The sequence below is a fragment of the Pundamilia nyererei genome, unplaced genomic scaffold, assembly GCF_000239375.1.
Source record: "Pundamilia nyererei isolate P.nyererei 1_Seehausen unplaced genomic scaffold, PunNye1.0 scaffold00074, whole genome shotgun sequence".
Taxonomy (NCBI): Eukaryota; Metazoa; Chordata; class Actinopteri; order Cichliformes; family Cichlidae; genus Pundamilia; species Pundamilia nyererei.
The window spans coordinates 831,158-847,527 of record NW_005187475.1 but is presented as its reverse complement, the minus strand read 5'-3'; the positions used below and the strand labels follow the sequence as shown (position 1 = coordinate 847,527).

The window sequence follows — 16,370 nt, the reverse complement described above, 5'->3', positions numbered from 1 at the left end:
AAAGGGAAAAAATTAACCATGTTTGCTGTTCATATGTCTTGTAATTGGGATGAAGTAAACATCTGTTGAGTAATTTAACATAAAATTGTTTGATAGTGTTAGTTTGGAAAGCCAAAACTCTAGCGGGTCCACCAGACCCATGAACACTGGCTGAGTAACAAAAATACGAACACCACACAAGGGTTAAAGAAGTCCAGACGCTTTTCTTTGCAAGCTCCTTTGACTGCGATGACCTGGATGACTGAGAACCTTCACAGACATATAAAAGGCACTGCTTTTGTCCGCTAGAGTGGGATTTTCACGGCATATTCTGCACCAGATCTCTGTGCGTTCATCATTTGTTTGAAGCCAGCTCACCTCCTGCAACCACTTTTCTGATAATATGCGCTTCTTTTGCGGTTTGGACTCCTTCTGACATTTCTTTGGAGGTGGAGGAACACCAAAATAATTGCTTAACGGAGCTTCTTCGACATCTTTAAGATGATGAAGATTCTTGGAAAAGATATCATTCACTTTTAAATGAATGAAAAACTTGATCACCACAAATCACAAGATAATTCTACACCTGTATGGTTAACGATGGAATGTTCTGCTGGAATCATTGGAGAACTTTAGAAGCATTACTTAAACGTTGCTGTAGACCAAATACACTCTCATTGCAACAATAGTCTCTGATTTTAAAAATGAGTCTTTAATATGTGTTTAGTGTTTTGCAGCGAGGAATTTTGCTCTGTTTAGAGTCTCGGTCCATGATTAATGATTCAGTAAATGCAGCAAAATACCTCTGGGGATGCCAGATGTTCTCAGTCTTATATATTGTTATTATATTAACAGCAAAATAAATACAAGAGTGGGTCAGGATTATGGCTCAGTGAAGCTGAAATACACCAACCATCTACCCTACAGCGAGTATGAAATGACTACATATCACCATTATTAGTGACCATAAGACTGCTGCTCCTAACACTAAAGCAAGCAGTCTTTCTCACACTACATATACTACTACTAATAATAATGCATTACAGACTTTTGAATTGGTTTAGTCAGATGGGTTTTAAAGACCCTGATTTACATCACAGATGTTTTCAGTTACTGTTGCTGATTTACACTCTACAGGAATGTGTGGATGTCACTTTGGTCCTGATTATGTCCTGCTGGTTTCTTCACATCTGGTAGTGTTAAAAGCTCACTCATTTCCTTGTTGAACAACAGGAAAGCGATAAAATATATCGCTTGGTATAAAATTATTGCATTTCTTCCTGTTCTGGAAGAAAAACAACCTCAGACACACTGTTCGTTTATATCAATTTTGCTTTGGCACTCATAGCACTTGTTTAAAATTAAGAAAAGGTTATAGTTTTGATTGGAAATAAATAAGCATGTGGTTGCATTGTGTTTTAAAGCACACCACATGTTTTCAGAGTGGGTTTGTTTTGTTTGTTTGTTTTATTTTGTTTGTGCTTCTTCAGTTCTGGAACAACTGAGGGATATTCACACATAATAAACCCCAGCAGACCACCCAAGAGCTGAAGAATGTGAAGACGTCTCATGGATCTTCAAAACCTAGAAAAACTCGAGTCGCTTTCTTTTCAAGCTTTCAAGCTTTTTGTTCTGAACTGTAATCAGAGACTGGGACTCTTAATCTAAAAATATCAAACCCAAAATGATGTAATTGTAGATTGTAGTTTTTAGGCTGGGTTGACATAGTGTTAAATCAAATCCTGCCACATTTATTGGGTCCATATTAATTACAAGTCCCTTGTTTAAAGCCTCATAGCCCTGTAAAACATGTAAAAAATGAATATTGCCACTGTGACATTGTAATGTTGGTTTGTGAATCTGCATTTTGAAGCCTCAACATTGGCATATGGGTGAAAACACAGAAACAACTACCTGCTAATTAGTACTAAATAACAGACTGACAAAATATTACATTTTCAAACACAAAAAATGAAACACAAACTTGTTAAACAGACTGTAGCAAACAGCAACTCATATCATTTTTCAGGCAATGCCATTAAAATGCTCCAAAAAGTGCCAACAGCACAAACACAGTGTCTGCTCAGCTCCAGTTCACTGACTCCTTTCAGCAGACGGCTACAGCTGCCTGTGTTGGGTCCAAACTCCGCTTCAGGTCCCAAAGTCAAACAAACTCTGTGGCATCACTGAGAGTTTCAAACTGTCTAAAGTCTTTCATCTTTAATAAAACGATCAGCATTGCTGCTTTACCAGGTGTAACAATTAACTTTAACATCCAGGCAGCCACGAAAAAAGAATTTATTAAATTTAATGGAGTTTGAAGTTAGCAGGGAGTTAGCTCACTAGTTTATCATAATATACCATGTTCTGACTGAGAGATTTCTGAAATTTTTAAATGTACAGCTCTGCTATCACTTCCAACATAAACGAAGACAGAAAACTAAACAGCAGTGACTTTTGTAGGGTTACTGAAGTTTGGCTAGCTGGTTGATCACTAGCGACACAGCTATGTTAGAATAACATAAACACAGTGAAGCTGGAGGGTGAACGTTAACCTTTTTCCACTTGATAAAAGTTAACGTGAGGGTTCCCAACGGTTAGGGACAAATGCAATTTCATGGCAGGATGCTGTAAACGGACAAAACTTCAGTCAGGAGAACAACTGAGATAATCCATCCACAGTATGAGGTTAGTCATTAATATACTGCTGCATGGGCTGGGCTGTAGTTACACGTAAGGTTTTAAAAACTGAGCTTCAAAATGAACAGTGGTAATAAAAACCGAAAGAGGCCGACAGTGATCACTGACTGTTTTTAGGGGCTTGTTCAGATGTAACAGAACAAGATACAAAACATTAAAACGTTAAAAACACAACACCTTTAATAAACACAGAGCAGTTTGGACCTGGAAGCAGGGTTCATACGTCATCAGTTAAAGACGGGGTAAGTGATGTCAGTCTAAGTCTGTCTTTTATATGTAGCCTGCTTTAATCACTTGATTAGAAGGATAAAATATGTAAAGAAAGAGTGAAAAAGGTCTCCCTTCTCTCATTAACACCACTGTAATGTCCTTGGAATGAAAAAAAAAGAGAAACATGAATGAACCTCATTGTATCTGTTTTCCACACCAAGTTCTAGGTTTAATTAAAAGCAGATATTGAGTATATTTTCATTTAATCCTACCTGAAGTCCTATGATCATGCAGCAGAGGGAGGGAATGATGTATAATGCTCTTTTCCTTTGTCAACTAAATTCTAATCCAGTGCTATTTCAAGTTTAAATAGACTCTTAATGATAAATTTGAAGCAGTGTGAGCTTTGATTGTTAGATATTAGAGCAAAGCCAAGAGTGTGACTTTGTTTCGTTTGTTCTCATTTGCAATATTACTGGGTTGTACTCTGCCTCTATCTACATATACATGCTGTAAAAACTCATAGTTGTTACGGTATATTTAATAAACAGAAGAAAAATGTCACATTTTCTAAATACTTTAACCAACTGAGCTTCTTAAAATGCACTCAGTCAGATACTCACTTACTAAATGAAGCCTCCATACATGCCAGCATGTTTCTCTCTCTATGTCAATCTCTTAGTCATCTAATTGCTTCTGTTTGTTTTCATGTAAACGTCTCCCTCTTGAAATGAAAGAACAATGTCTCCGCTGGTGACAGTAAAACGCATCTCAGCGACCATGTGTATGTGTGGTCCTATAATTAGACATGTGGTATATTGTCATGCAGCCCAGACAGATGCTCTTCACAGTATTTCCTTCCAAGTGCACGCTGTGTTTGCTCCCTCTGTAGCAACAATACACACACACATAGAGAGAGAGAAAGTTTGTCATTTGCCTCAGCAGAGCACAGCAGCAGAGTAATTTGCTGTTGGTTATGAGTGTATCTACTCTGTAATGCTGAGTGGATGCACTCCATCTACAAGCTTTTACTTCCCCTCTCTCCTTCAGTCTCTCTCTCTCTCTCTATCCTCAACCTCTGTCCTGCGCTTACCTTCAGTGTTATTTTTTCTCAAGTACGTTCAGAGTCACCTTTCAGTAAGTATTCAAACGACTCTTTAATTTACTTGATTATTTCTGAGAAGTTCTCATACTTAAATGAGCTCATTTTAATAAAATTTAAGTAGACCGTCATAGATTTGGGACTGGTCAACAACCAACTGGGAAACTATGGTTACTATGGAAAAAATATGTATTTCTTGACCAGTTGGCAAGTTTTTGCTGGAATTTACTGGCTGTAGTTGGGTAAGATTGGTTGCAAAGAAAGTGCTGCACCAGAAATTGACATGAACACAACCTTGCTTATTCAGGTCAAATCTGACCGATTTACAAATTAAAATATGGTGTTTTACATCTGATTGCCTCAAGGCCTTATGACATCCTCCACACTATGCACTTGAATATATAAAAAAGTGATGAGCACCTCTTTCACTGAATTTTGAGAGTTTTAATAAACTTTGTTTGACCAGAGACTCTGTGGTGTTTCCAGTCAAAGGTGACTGCCATAGGAAATGAATGGGAATAATAACAGTATTTATAACAGTATGTTTGCACTGAAGCACCGCAGCAATTTCCTAATGTTGTAAACCCGCTCAACATTTGGCAATAAAACCCTTTCTGATTCTGATTCTGATTCTGAATCCACCTCCACCCCGTTTGGCCCACTGAATGAGCAAATAAATGAAAGACCCACTGAACGACCCACTTAACTGAATTTGGTGATGAAAAATGTTTGTTATGTTAATTTAAGAGCTGTTAAAACTAAAAACGTGTTACTGGTAACACTAAAGTAAGGGGGTGGGGTGAACAAAACCACATTGTGGAAAGCAAAGAATAATTGAAACTCTTATATCTGCAAATGGTGAAGCAACATCATATTAAACCATATGGACTAAGAACGGGATGTTACTTAAGTTCATAAGAATGTGAAGGGAGACGATTAAATACTTTTGGCAGTACAGTGTGCATCCAAATTTGCTTCCATGACAGCAGTTTGTAGGAAATGTTATTGCTATATGTTAACATGGCGTCCAAAGGTCAGAGACCACTATTGACAGTCATGCTTTCATTTTGGGTTTGATTATAATTCAGTTGATTTTCACTGCATGAATTCCACAATTATGTGCTGTACGGTAGGCCATGTTGACTTGTGACAACATGTGACATCAGAAATTCTCTGCTCTCTGAGTGTCCAAGTGTCGCTCATAAATGATCAATGGGATTAAGGTCAGATGACTTAGGAAAAGTAGTTCTTTAAGTCGTTTCTGCAAATTATTGTCTTTGTTTTGTTTACTCACCAACTAGTTAAGCACTGCAATATGCTTAAAGAGAAAATTACTGATTGATCAGAAACAAGTGGCTCCTCGTCATTAGACCTCCTTGATAAGCATTTATGACAGACAAATCAATATGATCAAAGAAGTGGTCAATATACTCCCCTCTGCTGCTGGTTATATGTTGACTACAGCTTTATCGATGTACTCTTAATATCACCTCTCCTGCCTTCAAGCAATGAATTTTATGTTTATAAGTTCATCTTGAAAATTGGTCCTCATTTCTTAGTTGTGCATTTAAATTACAGTGAAGGAGCATAAAATAGAAGTGTTCAAAGTGATCAAAAACTGCACAAAAAGTATTTATTGTGAGGCATGGACACATGCTCTCATCCTCTGGTGCAGTCTGGGACTAGAATATTGGGTCCTTTGAGTCCTGTTGTGAGGTGACGCCACCATGGATTTGGCTTCATCTACAGCTTCTGCTCAAGCGGGTTTGGTACCTGGAGGTTATGAAGGCCAGGTAAATGCCCTGTGCTCTTTGTCCCTGAGCCATTACTGAGGATTTTTTTTCCAGTGTGGGTGGTGTTCCAGGATTTATCAGACCAGCGTGTGCAAAAATAATGACAATATAAATATAGCTATATTTATTATGGAATATCACTTGATATCAGAGAGTTGGTGAACACACATGTGACAGCAGGCATGTTTCAATAATGAAGGTGTAATGTAGCATAGTTTTATAAATCTTCTACTACATCAAATCTCCAGAAAACAAGACATCTATCTGTCTTATCATAGAGCCAAAATAACAAGTGCTGTCATTGTACAGAGGTCACGATACTTTTGGTCTCTATCAGTTCAACAAAAACTCCCAACTTCATTTTCTACTGTTGTTGTGGGTTTATTATGAGGAGTTTCCAAAGGTTTGTGATAGTGGTAAGAGGGAACTAAATTAGTACCTACTCGGGTCGACTCAATGTGACTCAACTCGTTTTCCATAAGAATCGTAAAGTTGAGAGTCATCAAATTACAACAACGGTATGCTGAGAAGTAGGAAACTGTGAGCCTTTTTTGATTGTCATAGCAGGGTAAACACAGGCATAATTGTTTAAATTAATTATGGGCACATTCTATTAAGTGTGTCACATCTTGGCCCATGTAAATGGAACAGGGCCATAATTGATGTTATTAATTTTGCCCTGCAATGCCATGTCAAAATGGCTTCTGTTAAGGCCTGTTGTTGGGGCCTTTTTTTCTTTGGCTTTATCACTACAGGCAGAGGTAATTAATTACAGAAGTAATTACATTTCTCTTTCATTTAAATTATAGTTTAGTGGCTTTTTAACCTCATTTATGTCAGTGTCAGCGCAAACACTTGACTAGCACATGGCTGTTTTTTCCCCTTTTTTACTGCACAATACTCAGCTGACTTTGACTTTGACTTTATTATATATGGTATATGGCCTGTATTTGTATAGCGCTTTACTAGTCCTTAAGGACCCCAAAGCACTTTACACATCCAGTCATTCACCCATTCACACACTATTGACCTTGACTATTGACAACCTTGAAAAGCTTTGTACTTTTGAGTCCTATTGTTTAAATTATTGTAATGACATTGTAAAAAAAACAGTCATTGTTAGCATATTATTGCAGTTCGAAATTGCAAATAACCAGAAATATTGTTTGGATATGGGGATGAGGGATTTATTAAAGTCTTCATTACCAATAGTATAACTCTTCTTAAACTACAAATATAACTATTGTTTTTCAAGTAAACTATTCATCATGAGAGAAAATGGCTGTTGATAGGTTATGATCATCTTTCAGATACCCACATGGTCTTTGACCTTTAACTTTAACTTAGAAACTTCTTGATATATCAATGGCATAGAATCAGAAAAGACATCTCCAAAGACTATCCTTTATGTAACAGAAGTCATGGCAAACATAAAGAGAGGAAATGAGTGGAACGAGAGCAACAAAGATAAAGTTCAGACCACTGAATTGCCCGAGATTTAAGTGGGATCTAATCTCTGTCTAGAGGCAGAAAAGCATTGACACTAGCCACAGGGAAGCATGGTTGTGTGATGGAAGGGTGGTAAATTTTAGCCAGTAAGAGGTTTTGAGGGCTAGTGCCAATACCGATGTCTACTGCTGAAGGGTACTGTTTTGTGTTTTAAGCAAGTTTAAGTTGAGCTTAAGTTGGACAATTTTCAGCCCAAAGAAACTTTTATAAAGTCTTTATATAGATGCATAGAGGGCACTATACACAAAACTATGGTAAAATACAGTGAATGCTAAGATGTAAAAAGTAGATTTACTGTGTTAATCTTTCTAAATCATGTTTTAGGCCCCAATCATTCTATGGCAATCACCAGTTACTAGTGAAAAATTGTAGCTGGCTAATGGTTGCTGTAGCTTTTTAGTGGGACTAGCTGAAATTGGCTACAAAGAGACATATGATGCTGCAACACAAATGTCGTTGAGATTGCGCAGGTCGCTAGCAGGCTGTATTGGTCACCAGTACTTTGTTTGGAAGACACCAGCTTGGCTTCAAACTCTCACAAACTACTATCCAAGCTGTAGTAAAACTGTGAAAAGTGTAAAAGTGAAAGTAGAAGCTTTCCTTTTTGAAATGTGGTGGTTGCAGCAATAAGGCACAACCTTTACTTTGAAGGTGAACATTCTCCATTTCTGCTTTGTGTCACACTTATTTAAGTTGTAACAATCACATAGGTGGTGGTGGAGCCCTTTACGAATTATTTCACCCAGCAAGCAACCTCCAGCAACCAGTTACCAGCCCATTTTTCTAGTGACCAACATAGACAGGCGGTCATAACTAGTTTCCAGGCTTGTCTGACTGTGTTAGGGTACCTGGGTCATTGACCCAGTGTTTTCAGTTTTGTACTTTTATTTGTGTTCTCATCTTGGTTTATGACTGTGAGGGTTTTGGTTTCTGTTTGGCATGCTTTGGCATATGTTAATGTTGATTTCCAGGACGATTCATAATATGTGCATGTGTGTGTGTGTGTGTGTGTGTGTGTGTGTGTGTGTGTGTGTGTGTGTGTGTGTGTGTGTGTGTAAGAAATATATTTCTAATTTAGTGAAAGAAGAAAGAAGAAAAATGATGATAAAATAAGCAATAAATTTTGAAAATGATGTCCTTCAGATGCTGGAAATGTAGTGAAGAAAAAATGTAAAGACTGTATGCAAGATTAGACTGTCATGCCTATTTATATGCACATTGACTATGTAAATGTGTGCATGCAACTTTGATTTAATACATTCCCACCACTAAGTCTGGAAAATGCAGCAGATTGTCGGGCATGCTTTTGTGGTTAATTTAGCAACTTGTTTCACTGCCATGTGGCTTTTCCTGAGGAAATTGAGAAGCTGTTGGCTAATGCGAACACTGTCCTGACTGAATAAGGTACATGTCTCCTTATTATAGGGCAACCATCCAAAGAAAAACACATTTTCTGCCAGGAGTTCTTTCTTTAAGCAGTGATTTAATGCAGAATTTGATGTGGCATTCTCAAATACTTGAAAGAATGTCGGGGATTTGTGTTGAAATTCATTTGATGTTACGCTTAATTTCCTAATAAATTTCATCTCAGCATCCGTCAGATCATTAGGCTGAAATGGAAGTAGACATTAAGCTTGTGGAGATTTGTGGTCTTACTTGACAAAATAAGCCTCTTAATGTTACCCCTGGGGGTGTAAATTTAATTTACTTTTCTTTTTTAGGTCATGAATCCATGTAAAACATCACCACTGTGGCATGACACTTCATTTCAGTGACATAAAATCTTGAAATAATTGAAAGGAAGCTGTAAGGGTTGCAAATTTTACACAACCACATTTTAGATAATTCCAGTCGAAAAGATAATCTTTCTGGGTGAGTTAAAGATGAAGCAAAAATATATTTTCTCGCTATATGTTGCTACAGAGCTAATATTATGGATTTAACTATTTTTGTTGAGAATATTGTATACACTCAAACAGCCACTTTGTGCCTTCTTCATGGCATATATTCAACTAAGTGCTGGAAACATTCCTTATAGTGATTTTGGACCATTTTGAGATCATAACCGTTGCTACAGATTTATTTGCAGCTAAAACATAATCTTAATCCTCCATTGGATGACATCCCAAGTGGCAGTAAGGTGCCCAAAGTGTGGCAAGAAAATATATCCCTCACAATTACACCTTCACCATCAAACCTGTGATCTTCTGCTTTTCGTAGCCCATCTGCTTCAAGTTTAGGGGTGCCATGTGATCAGAGATGCTCTTCTGCATAAATTGGTTGTAATGACCTTGTAGTGACCTCCGAGATCAACAAGGCAGTTTCACCCAGAGAACTGCCACTCAGTTGATATTTTTGTTTTTCAGACCCTTCTCTGTAAACCCTAGAGATGTTTGTGTGCTAAATCACCGTAGGGACATTTTCAGCACTGCCTGAAGTATTAAGATCAGCCTGTCTGGCACCAGCAACCATGCCACGTACGAGTAATTCATCATTCTGTTGCTCATTTTGATTTTTTGGACCATGCTTACATGCATAAATGAGTTGGGACTGTTAAAGAAGTGCAACTAATGAAGTGGCCAGTGAATGTATAAATTACATGCTTTGTCTGAGGTTCATCATACTGACTTGTTCGTTCTTTGCTACCCACTCACATTTAAGATAACTGATTTTGAAAGATCCTGAGTGCTGAGCCCGGGAGCAGGTTGTTTGAAACCTCAACTGAACCTATTTTTCACCAATTACTTATGCCCTTGTTACTTTTCCTCACAAACAGTTAAATAATTCACAAGTTAATTATGAGTCAATAACATCAGCAGCAGCGATCTTTGGGCTAATGGATCAGGGCCTGTTGCATGCTTTCTGTTAGGCACTGAATTGATCAGAACTCAAACAAAACCTATTAAGTGAGCACAGTGAATGATAAAACACACAGTTGGGGGTTGGGGTGGTGAAACTATTTTTCCTTTATTTTTTATAGATTTCTTTATATTGCTATACCAACTCTATACCTTTAAAATACATAATGTGTATTATAGGTTTCTTTGATCCCTAAAAAAGCTCAGACTCCTTAAAGTTTGTCAGTTAACAGTAGTGCAAATTATTTCCTCTCTCTCTGCCTGTAGACGATGAGCAGTCGTTTTTTCCCCCATGACGCCATCATCACCGACGCAGTCCTCAGTCTGGATGAAGACTCTGTTCTCTCAACCAATGAGGTGAGTTAACGATAGTTGATCAACCAACTGAGACTACACTGAAGTTTTACATACAGGTGAACTGAGATACTGGTGCTTTATCAACAAAATGAGGTGAGACAGCGATGCTCCCAAGGCACATTGTTACCAAACACTGATATCAGCCTCAGATCCCAAGTTAGTAAAGAAGCCACTTCAACATAGCTGTGCAAAAACACATGGAAGAACTATTCCTTTTTCTTACTCTCAGCCTAAACAATGACTTTCAAAGATATTTAGTGAAAACTGGTCTTTAATTTGAGACGGAGGTAATTAAAGCAGTTACAATGTCTGCTTTTACAAAATTATTTGACTGAACTGACTTAAGCTAGCATTCACTCATTTAGCATTTTAAAAATGTGAAGACATTAAAAACTAAAAAATCTAAACCTTAATCTTTGGCTAATAAGAGCAATGTCACAGTTTCAATGATTAGCTGACAATCATGGTGAAGAATATAGAGCTGTCAGATTTATTGTATATCTTCTATTATTCACTTTTCAAGTTACACTATGTGGACAAAATTATTTAGCTATTTCTTTACCTTGGAATTCAGGTGTTTATACTTTCCATTACCACAGGTATATAAATTCAAGCTCTTGCAGTCTGCTTTTTGCAAACATTAGTGAAGGTGTGGTACTGCAATAGAATGCAATCTTTGCAAGAAGTCAGGTTATGCTATTCTACAATCAGCTGTAAGTTGTATTATTGAAAAGTTGAAGTGTTTAGGAACCACAGCATCTCAGAGCATGTAAAGTTAAAGAGCGGGGTTGCAAGTGCTGAGGTGCATAGTGCTTGAAAGTCACCAGAGCTTTGCTGACTCAATAACTGCAGAGTTTCAAATCTCCTCTGGCTTTAACTCCAGCCCAAAAATGGTGTAGCTTGGCATGACTTTCCATGGCCATACAGCTCCTGTAGGTGAAATGTGTAGGTGTCCCAGTACATTTGTCAATATAGTTTACAAAAACAAAGTACAGTTGACCTGACAGCTGCACTTGCTGCAGCTTGAGAAGACATCTGCAAATTTTAAAAGCAAGATAATTCAGAAAAAAGCTTTATTATTTGACACCACGGGAAAATGTAGATCCTGTTTGTTTCAGCGTGTTTCTACTTTTGGTTTACAGCTCACTTCAAGTTGCAGTTCATTTAGCTCTCAGGGCCACTGTAGAAAATAGTTTGACAATGAGGATTAATCAGTGGCTTTGGTAAAAGTAATGCAAACTCAAGTAACCTTGCCTGGGGCTCCTAATATGCAGACTTTCCCAAATTTAATAAACCGCCTTTGTGAAACATTTTAAAAGCTGCTGAGCAAGTTGGCAAAAGCAGAGATTTACACAAATTGTGTTCATCCCTACAATTTACTCAACTTTGATAGAAATGAATACTTGAATACTATAATTGTGTATAAAAATGTTTTTTTACAGCTTGATGTGATCTGCATGGTTTTATGGCAGTCAGTGGTAAAAGGTGACGATTTCTTAACACATTATTGGTCCTCTTTGAAATGAAACAGTCTGTTCTCGAAGAGTCATGAATACTATTCATTATAAATGAAACGCCTCACTCTACAAAACAGCACCATGGCCACTGAACTTAAGGTGGAAAATGTGTTTTGCCTTTAAAGGATGATTAAAAACTAAGCGAGACGAGTAGGAAGTCTAACATGGCAGCAGAATCGGATAGCAAAGAGTTCTGATTACAGACGCCACAAACTGAGATCCTGCCTTTACTAAATTACTGTGGAACTCGTTCAATTTGTATTCTTGTAATTGAAATTAACCCAGTGAAAAGGTGAGAGAAAGGAATAATGTGAGCAGTGTTAAAATGTGAAAGAAAATACAGGCTAGAAAGGGGAAAAAGTTCTTTGATTAAAGTCTCACTTGTTACTTAAAAACAAGGATGAGGAACACTTTTGTACTGTTTTAGAACAAATTAGAAACCAGAGAATTGTTTGAAGCTCTGTCAAGGGAGGAAATAATGTTAATAATCCACCTTTTTAAAATATTGTAGCAGAGTTAGTGAGCCAAGTGGGGCTTAGCAAAACCACTGAAATATGAACATTGCAGAGGCACACAGTTCTCGAGACTTGAAGGGCATTCAAAGCTCTTTTGATGTTGGTTCTCACGACCATGACGGATAGCACTGCATTGTGGGCTTTTCTTTCAAAAACGTTTAGATTTTGTGGCTTAAGAAACAAACAAACAAAAAAAACAAAAATCATTCCTCTGATATTGGTTTAATTACTTTAAAATAAAAACAGGAAGGAAAAAAAGATTTGCATAGTACTACAAATCAGAAAATACTGTCAACATATTTTATTGTCATTTTTTTAGGGCTAGAACCGTCTAGATACTTGTGACACTTGGAGGCAAAATTCACTTTAAACCATTCAAAAATAAAAACATTATGCACAGTTGTGGTAGATTTGTTCCATGCTAACTTTACCTGGTAAAGTTTACCCCGAATTTGATTTCTGTGTAGTTTTCTGAATTGTTGAAGGCTGTAGCCATTTATATTTATTTTTTATATTATATATATTTTTGGAGGCTGACTAACAGCCTTAATTGCAGTACTGCAGCCTTCTAGTGGTAGACTTTAAAACTAAAAAAAAAAAAAGATTTAATGGCTATTTAAATATTTGTATTAACTTCATCCGTAGTATAAATCTAGAGGTGATACATGAACAATCCCCTGCACAGTATAAGGAATGTGTAATAGAGAGTGGAAATGTGTGAAGTACGGTGCTTCTAATTCATGGTATAGAAAGCTTTTTTAAGAAAACAGCCTTCATAGTACATTTTCTATTAAAGAATTCTATACATTTCAATTGAAAAACATTATTTACAAGTAAAAGCTGTTGAAAGTTTTCTGAAATCATATGAACTATAATGTTATCAAACATACAGTCATTTGCTTGAATGTCCAGATAGACAAATACAGACAAGTATGACCCAAGTCACAAAGTTTCCTTACCTTCACGGCAGCAATACGGTCACAAGCAGCTCATCTGTGATGCTAAATTAGTGCTCCTGCTTTAAGAGCCATTACAAGTAGCTGCCTTGTTTCTTTCTCTGCAGATCTTCAGCGAATGAAAGATGCAATCCATAATAGATTGTGAGGCCCAATGAGCCCTAGAGATCGAATATATCTTTAAACTCTAAGATGTTTTATTGATCGGAGCAAGTCAATGTTCACCTTTTCTACGCAAACGGGATCGCAATTACACTTTATAGCACCACAATTTCAGGCACAGCAATATGAGCAAGTTTCTACAACTAAACTTTTATGAGCACACGGCTTGTTTTATGAAACGAGAGGAGGGAGAAAATGTCAGGGAGAGAACTAGTGAATAAGAGAGGAAGTGAAGTGAATCTTTGCTGTGCTTACTAACCCATAGCTCTAATTGCCCTTTTAACATGGTGAGAGGCTTTATTGAAAGGAGATGGAATATGTCAATTCACTAAAAATGTGCAAGAGAGAACATTACACTTTTAATAGGACTTTTCATATTACAATACCTCAGCAGAAGAATGGCTGTGCCAATTTCATAATTACATTGTTTCAGCTCATTAAATGTATGATTATTCCATGAAGAGAGATTAGAGAAGGGGATACGACCTGACAAAGCTTTTGTCTCTCATTGGGCAGCCAAGCATGCTGCTGAATTATGCCCTTTGGAAGACATTTTCTATATGATAGATATGGAAATTGTGTTACAACAGCAGTGGCAGAATCTTGATCCTCATTTCATTTAAAGGTTGTCTCCGGGTTTGAACATGTTTCAGAGCACTTATTATTTTCATTAGTATTCAAGGTTTTCAGTACACACTTTTAAACAAATCATGAATTCATAGAAAAGATAATGATTGACCTCTATGGCTTTCTTTTGCTCATTGACGCTATCTCATTTCATTTAGGGTATTTTCTCCCATTAAGTTCATATTTCTTACCTATTGATTGATTGGATGAGTTGAAAGTGTCACTTTGAGGCCCCCGGCTTCAGCATGCTCGATATTGGACTGACAGTGTGGGAAATCCTGCCAATCAAAATCTGAATTCTTCCACCTTCAAGTGATTTCTGAATGTCTTTCAGGGTCTGCATCACTGCTTAGTTGTGTCAAAGGTCTATATGAACACAGCAAGCCAGCTGAACATGGGTTATGCCAAGATAATGAGTGTTATTTACTTCACCTGTGAGTGGTTTAAATCTTGTGTCTAAAGCACTTTATAAAAGATGCATGTGGTGTTCAAGAAAAATGAAGCCAATTTAGAGGCATCTAAAACCTGGTGTGTTTCTAATCCAGAACAGCAAGCAAGGAAACCCCATATTAGTTTAAATTTGAATTCTTCATCACTTCAAATCCCTGCATTTTCACTGACACTCTGTGGGTCTCTGGTCTCACTGTTAGTTTCCTTCTGTGTGCATGGTTCTCTAAAGTACATAAAAGGGTCCTTTAAATTAAGTGCTTTGTAGTAAGTTTTTGAAACAGTTTTGATAAAATAAGACAACATATTCTTGGATCATATCAAACATTTTTTTAACCCCTCTATCGATCCCTACGTCCTCCTTTGGCTTTTCTCATGCATCTTCCAAATTACTTCAAAGCCTCAGTCACACAGGCCTAGAGACCAGTCTGCAGCCCCCTGCCAACTTCTGGTCACTAGGGAAAAATGTGTAGTCCTCTACTGGTTGATGAAGTTGGAGGTTCATGAGTGAAACTGGTCACAAAGAGGCAATCTGCTCATGACCAAAGGCATCACAATGTGGTTTTTGGTGCAATACTGAAATACAGTATATTTCACATAGGGACAACAAGCAACATCCAGCCACTCAACGCTTGCAACTGGTTTGGGGTGAACCGTGGCCAAATGGTCACCAGTTGGTCTCTAGGCTTCTGTGACTGGGGCCCTAACATTTACCATTTGGACATTTGCTGAAAAAAAATCTGGAGCACAAATTCAGTCTACCCTAACTTCCCTTTGAACCAAGGAAGCCTGGTGTGCTCCGCATACACATGTAAATTATAAACCTTTACCTTGAAGAGAATATGTCTTGATATTGGAGCTGCATATTTAATAATTTAACTTTAATTTAATTTAACTGTTTGGAGATTCAGCTGATGTTTGTATGTAGAAGCTATAATAGACTGTAGTGCTGGCATGCAGCACTGAACGCCAAATGCTTAACCTTTGCAATCTATAGAAGAACCTTTAAGCAATCAATGAAAGATACTTTTGGAGTCGCAAAGATGAGACATAACCTCACAGCACTGAGACTACTTGGTGAGAATGGCTACAGTCTTAAAACGCTGCAAAATACAAAACTGCTATAGCTCCCTTTAGCCCCAAACTGCAGACCTTAAAACCCAGCTGGCTATCTTGGATCACACTGAGACTGCTGGTAAAACTTCATCAACGCCACAGCACTCCAAACCTGCTGGATACAAGATCAGTTTACGACACATTTTCCTGAGTTTTATCATCCTGAAGACAGGTGGAGGTTGACAGTGAAAGCACTGCAGTGGCATTGCGTCATGGAGAGGAAAATAAATAAATAAAACCAGACACAACTTTTCAACAACCAAAGCATTGAAAACACTGAGAGGAGATAGGGGCTCTAAAATCTGATGCGACACCTTTTCATCTTATAAGACTGGACATGTTAAACCCAAATGTCAGGAGAGATTTGTAGCAGATCTATTGCTGGATTGACCCTCGACTTTTCAGATCAATTTTGGCTTTGTAGAATCCATCAGTATGAATTACACACACACACACACACACACACACACACACACACACACACACACACACACACACACACACACACACACACACACACAC

The 16,370-nt window shown here is 37.5% G+C and overlaps 1 protein-coding gene across 1 annotated transcript in view; it reads left to right on the top strand.

Moving 5' to 3' along the window:
- The window catches only part of LOC102207610 (exostosin-1-like), a 56,593-nt gene that overhangs the window by 28,981 nt on the left and 11,242 nt on the right, over positions 1 to 16,370 (top strand). The window contains exon 8 of the mRNA XM_013911880.1: positions 10,419 to 10,508. Within this exon, the coding sequence (XP_013767334.1) occupies positions 10,419 to 10,508 (90 nt within the window). The remainder of the gene's footprint in view (positions 1 to 10,418; positions 10,509 to 16,370) is intronic.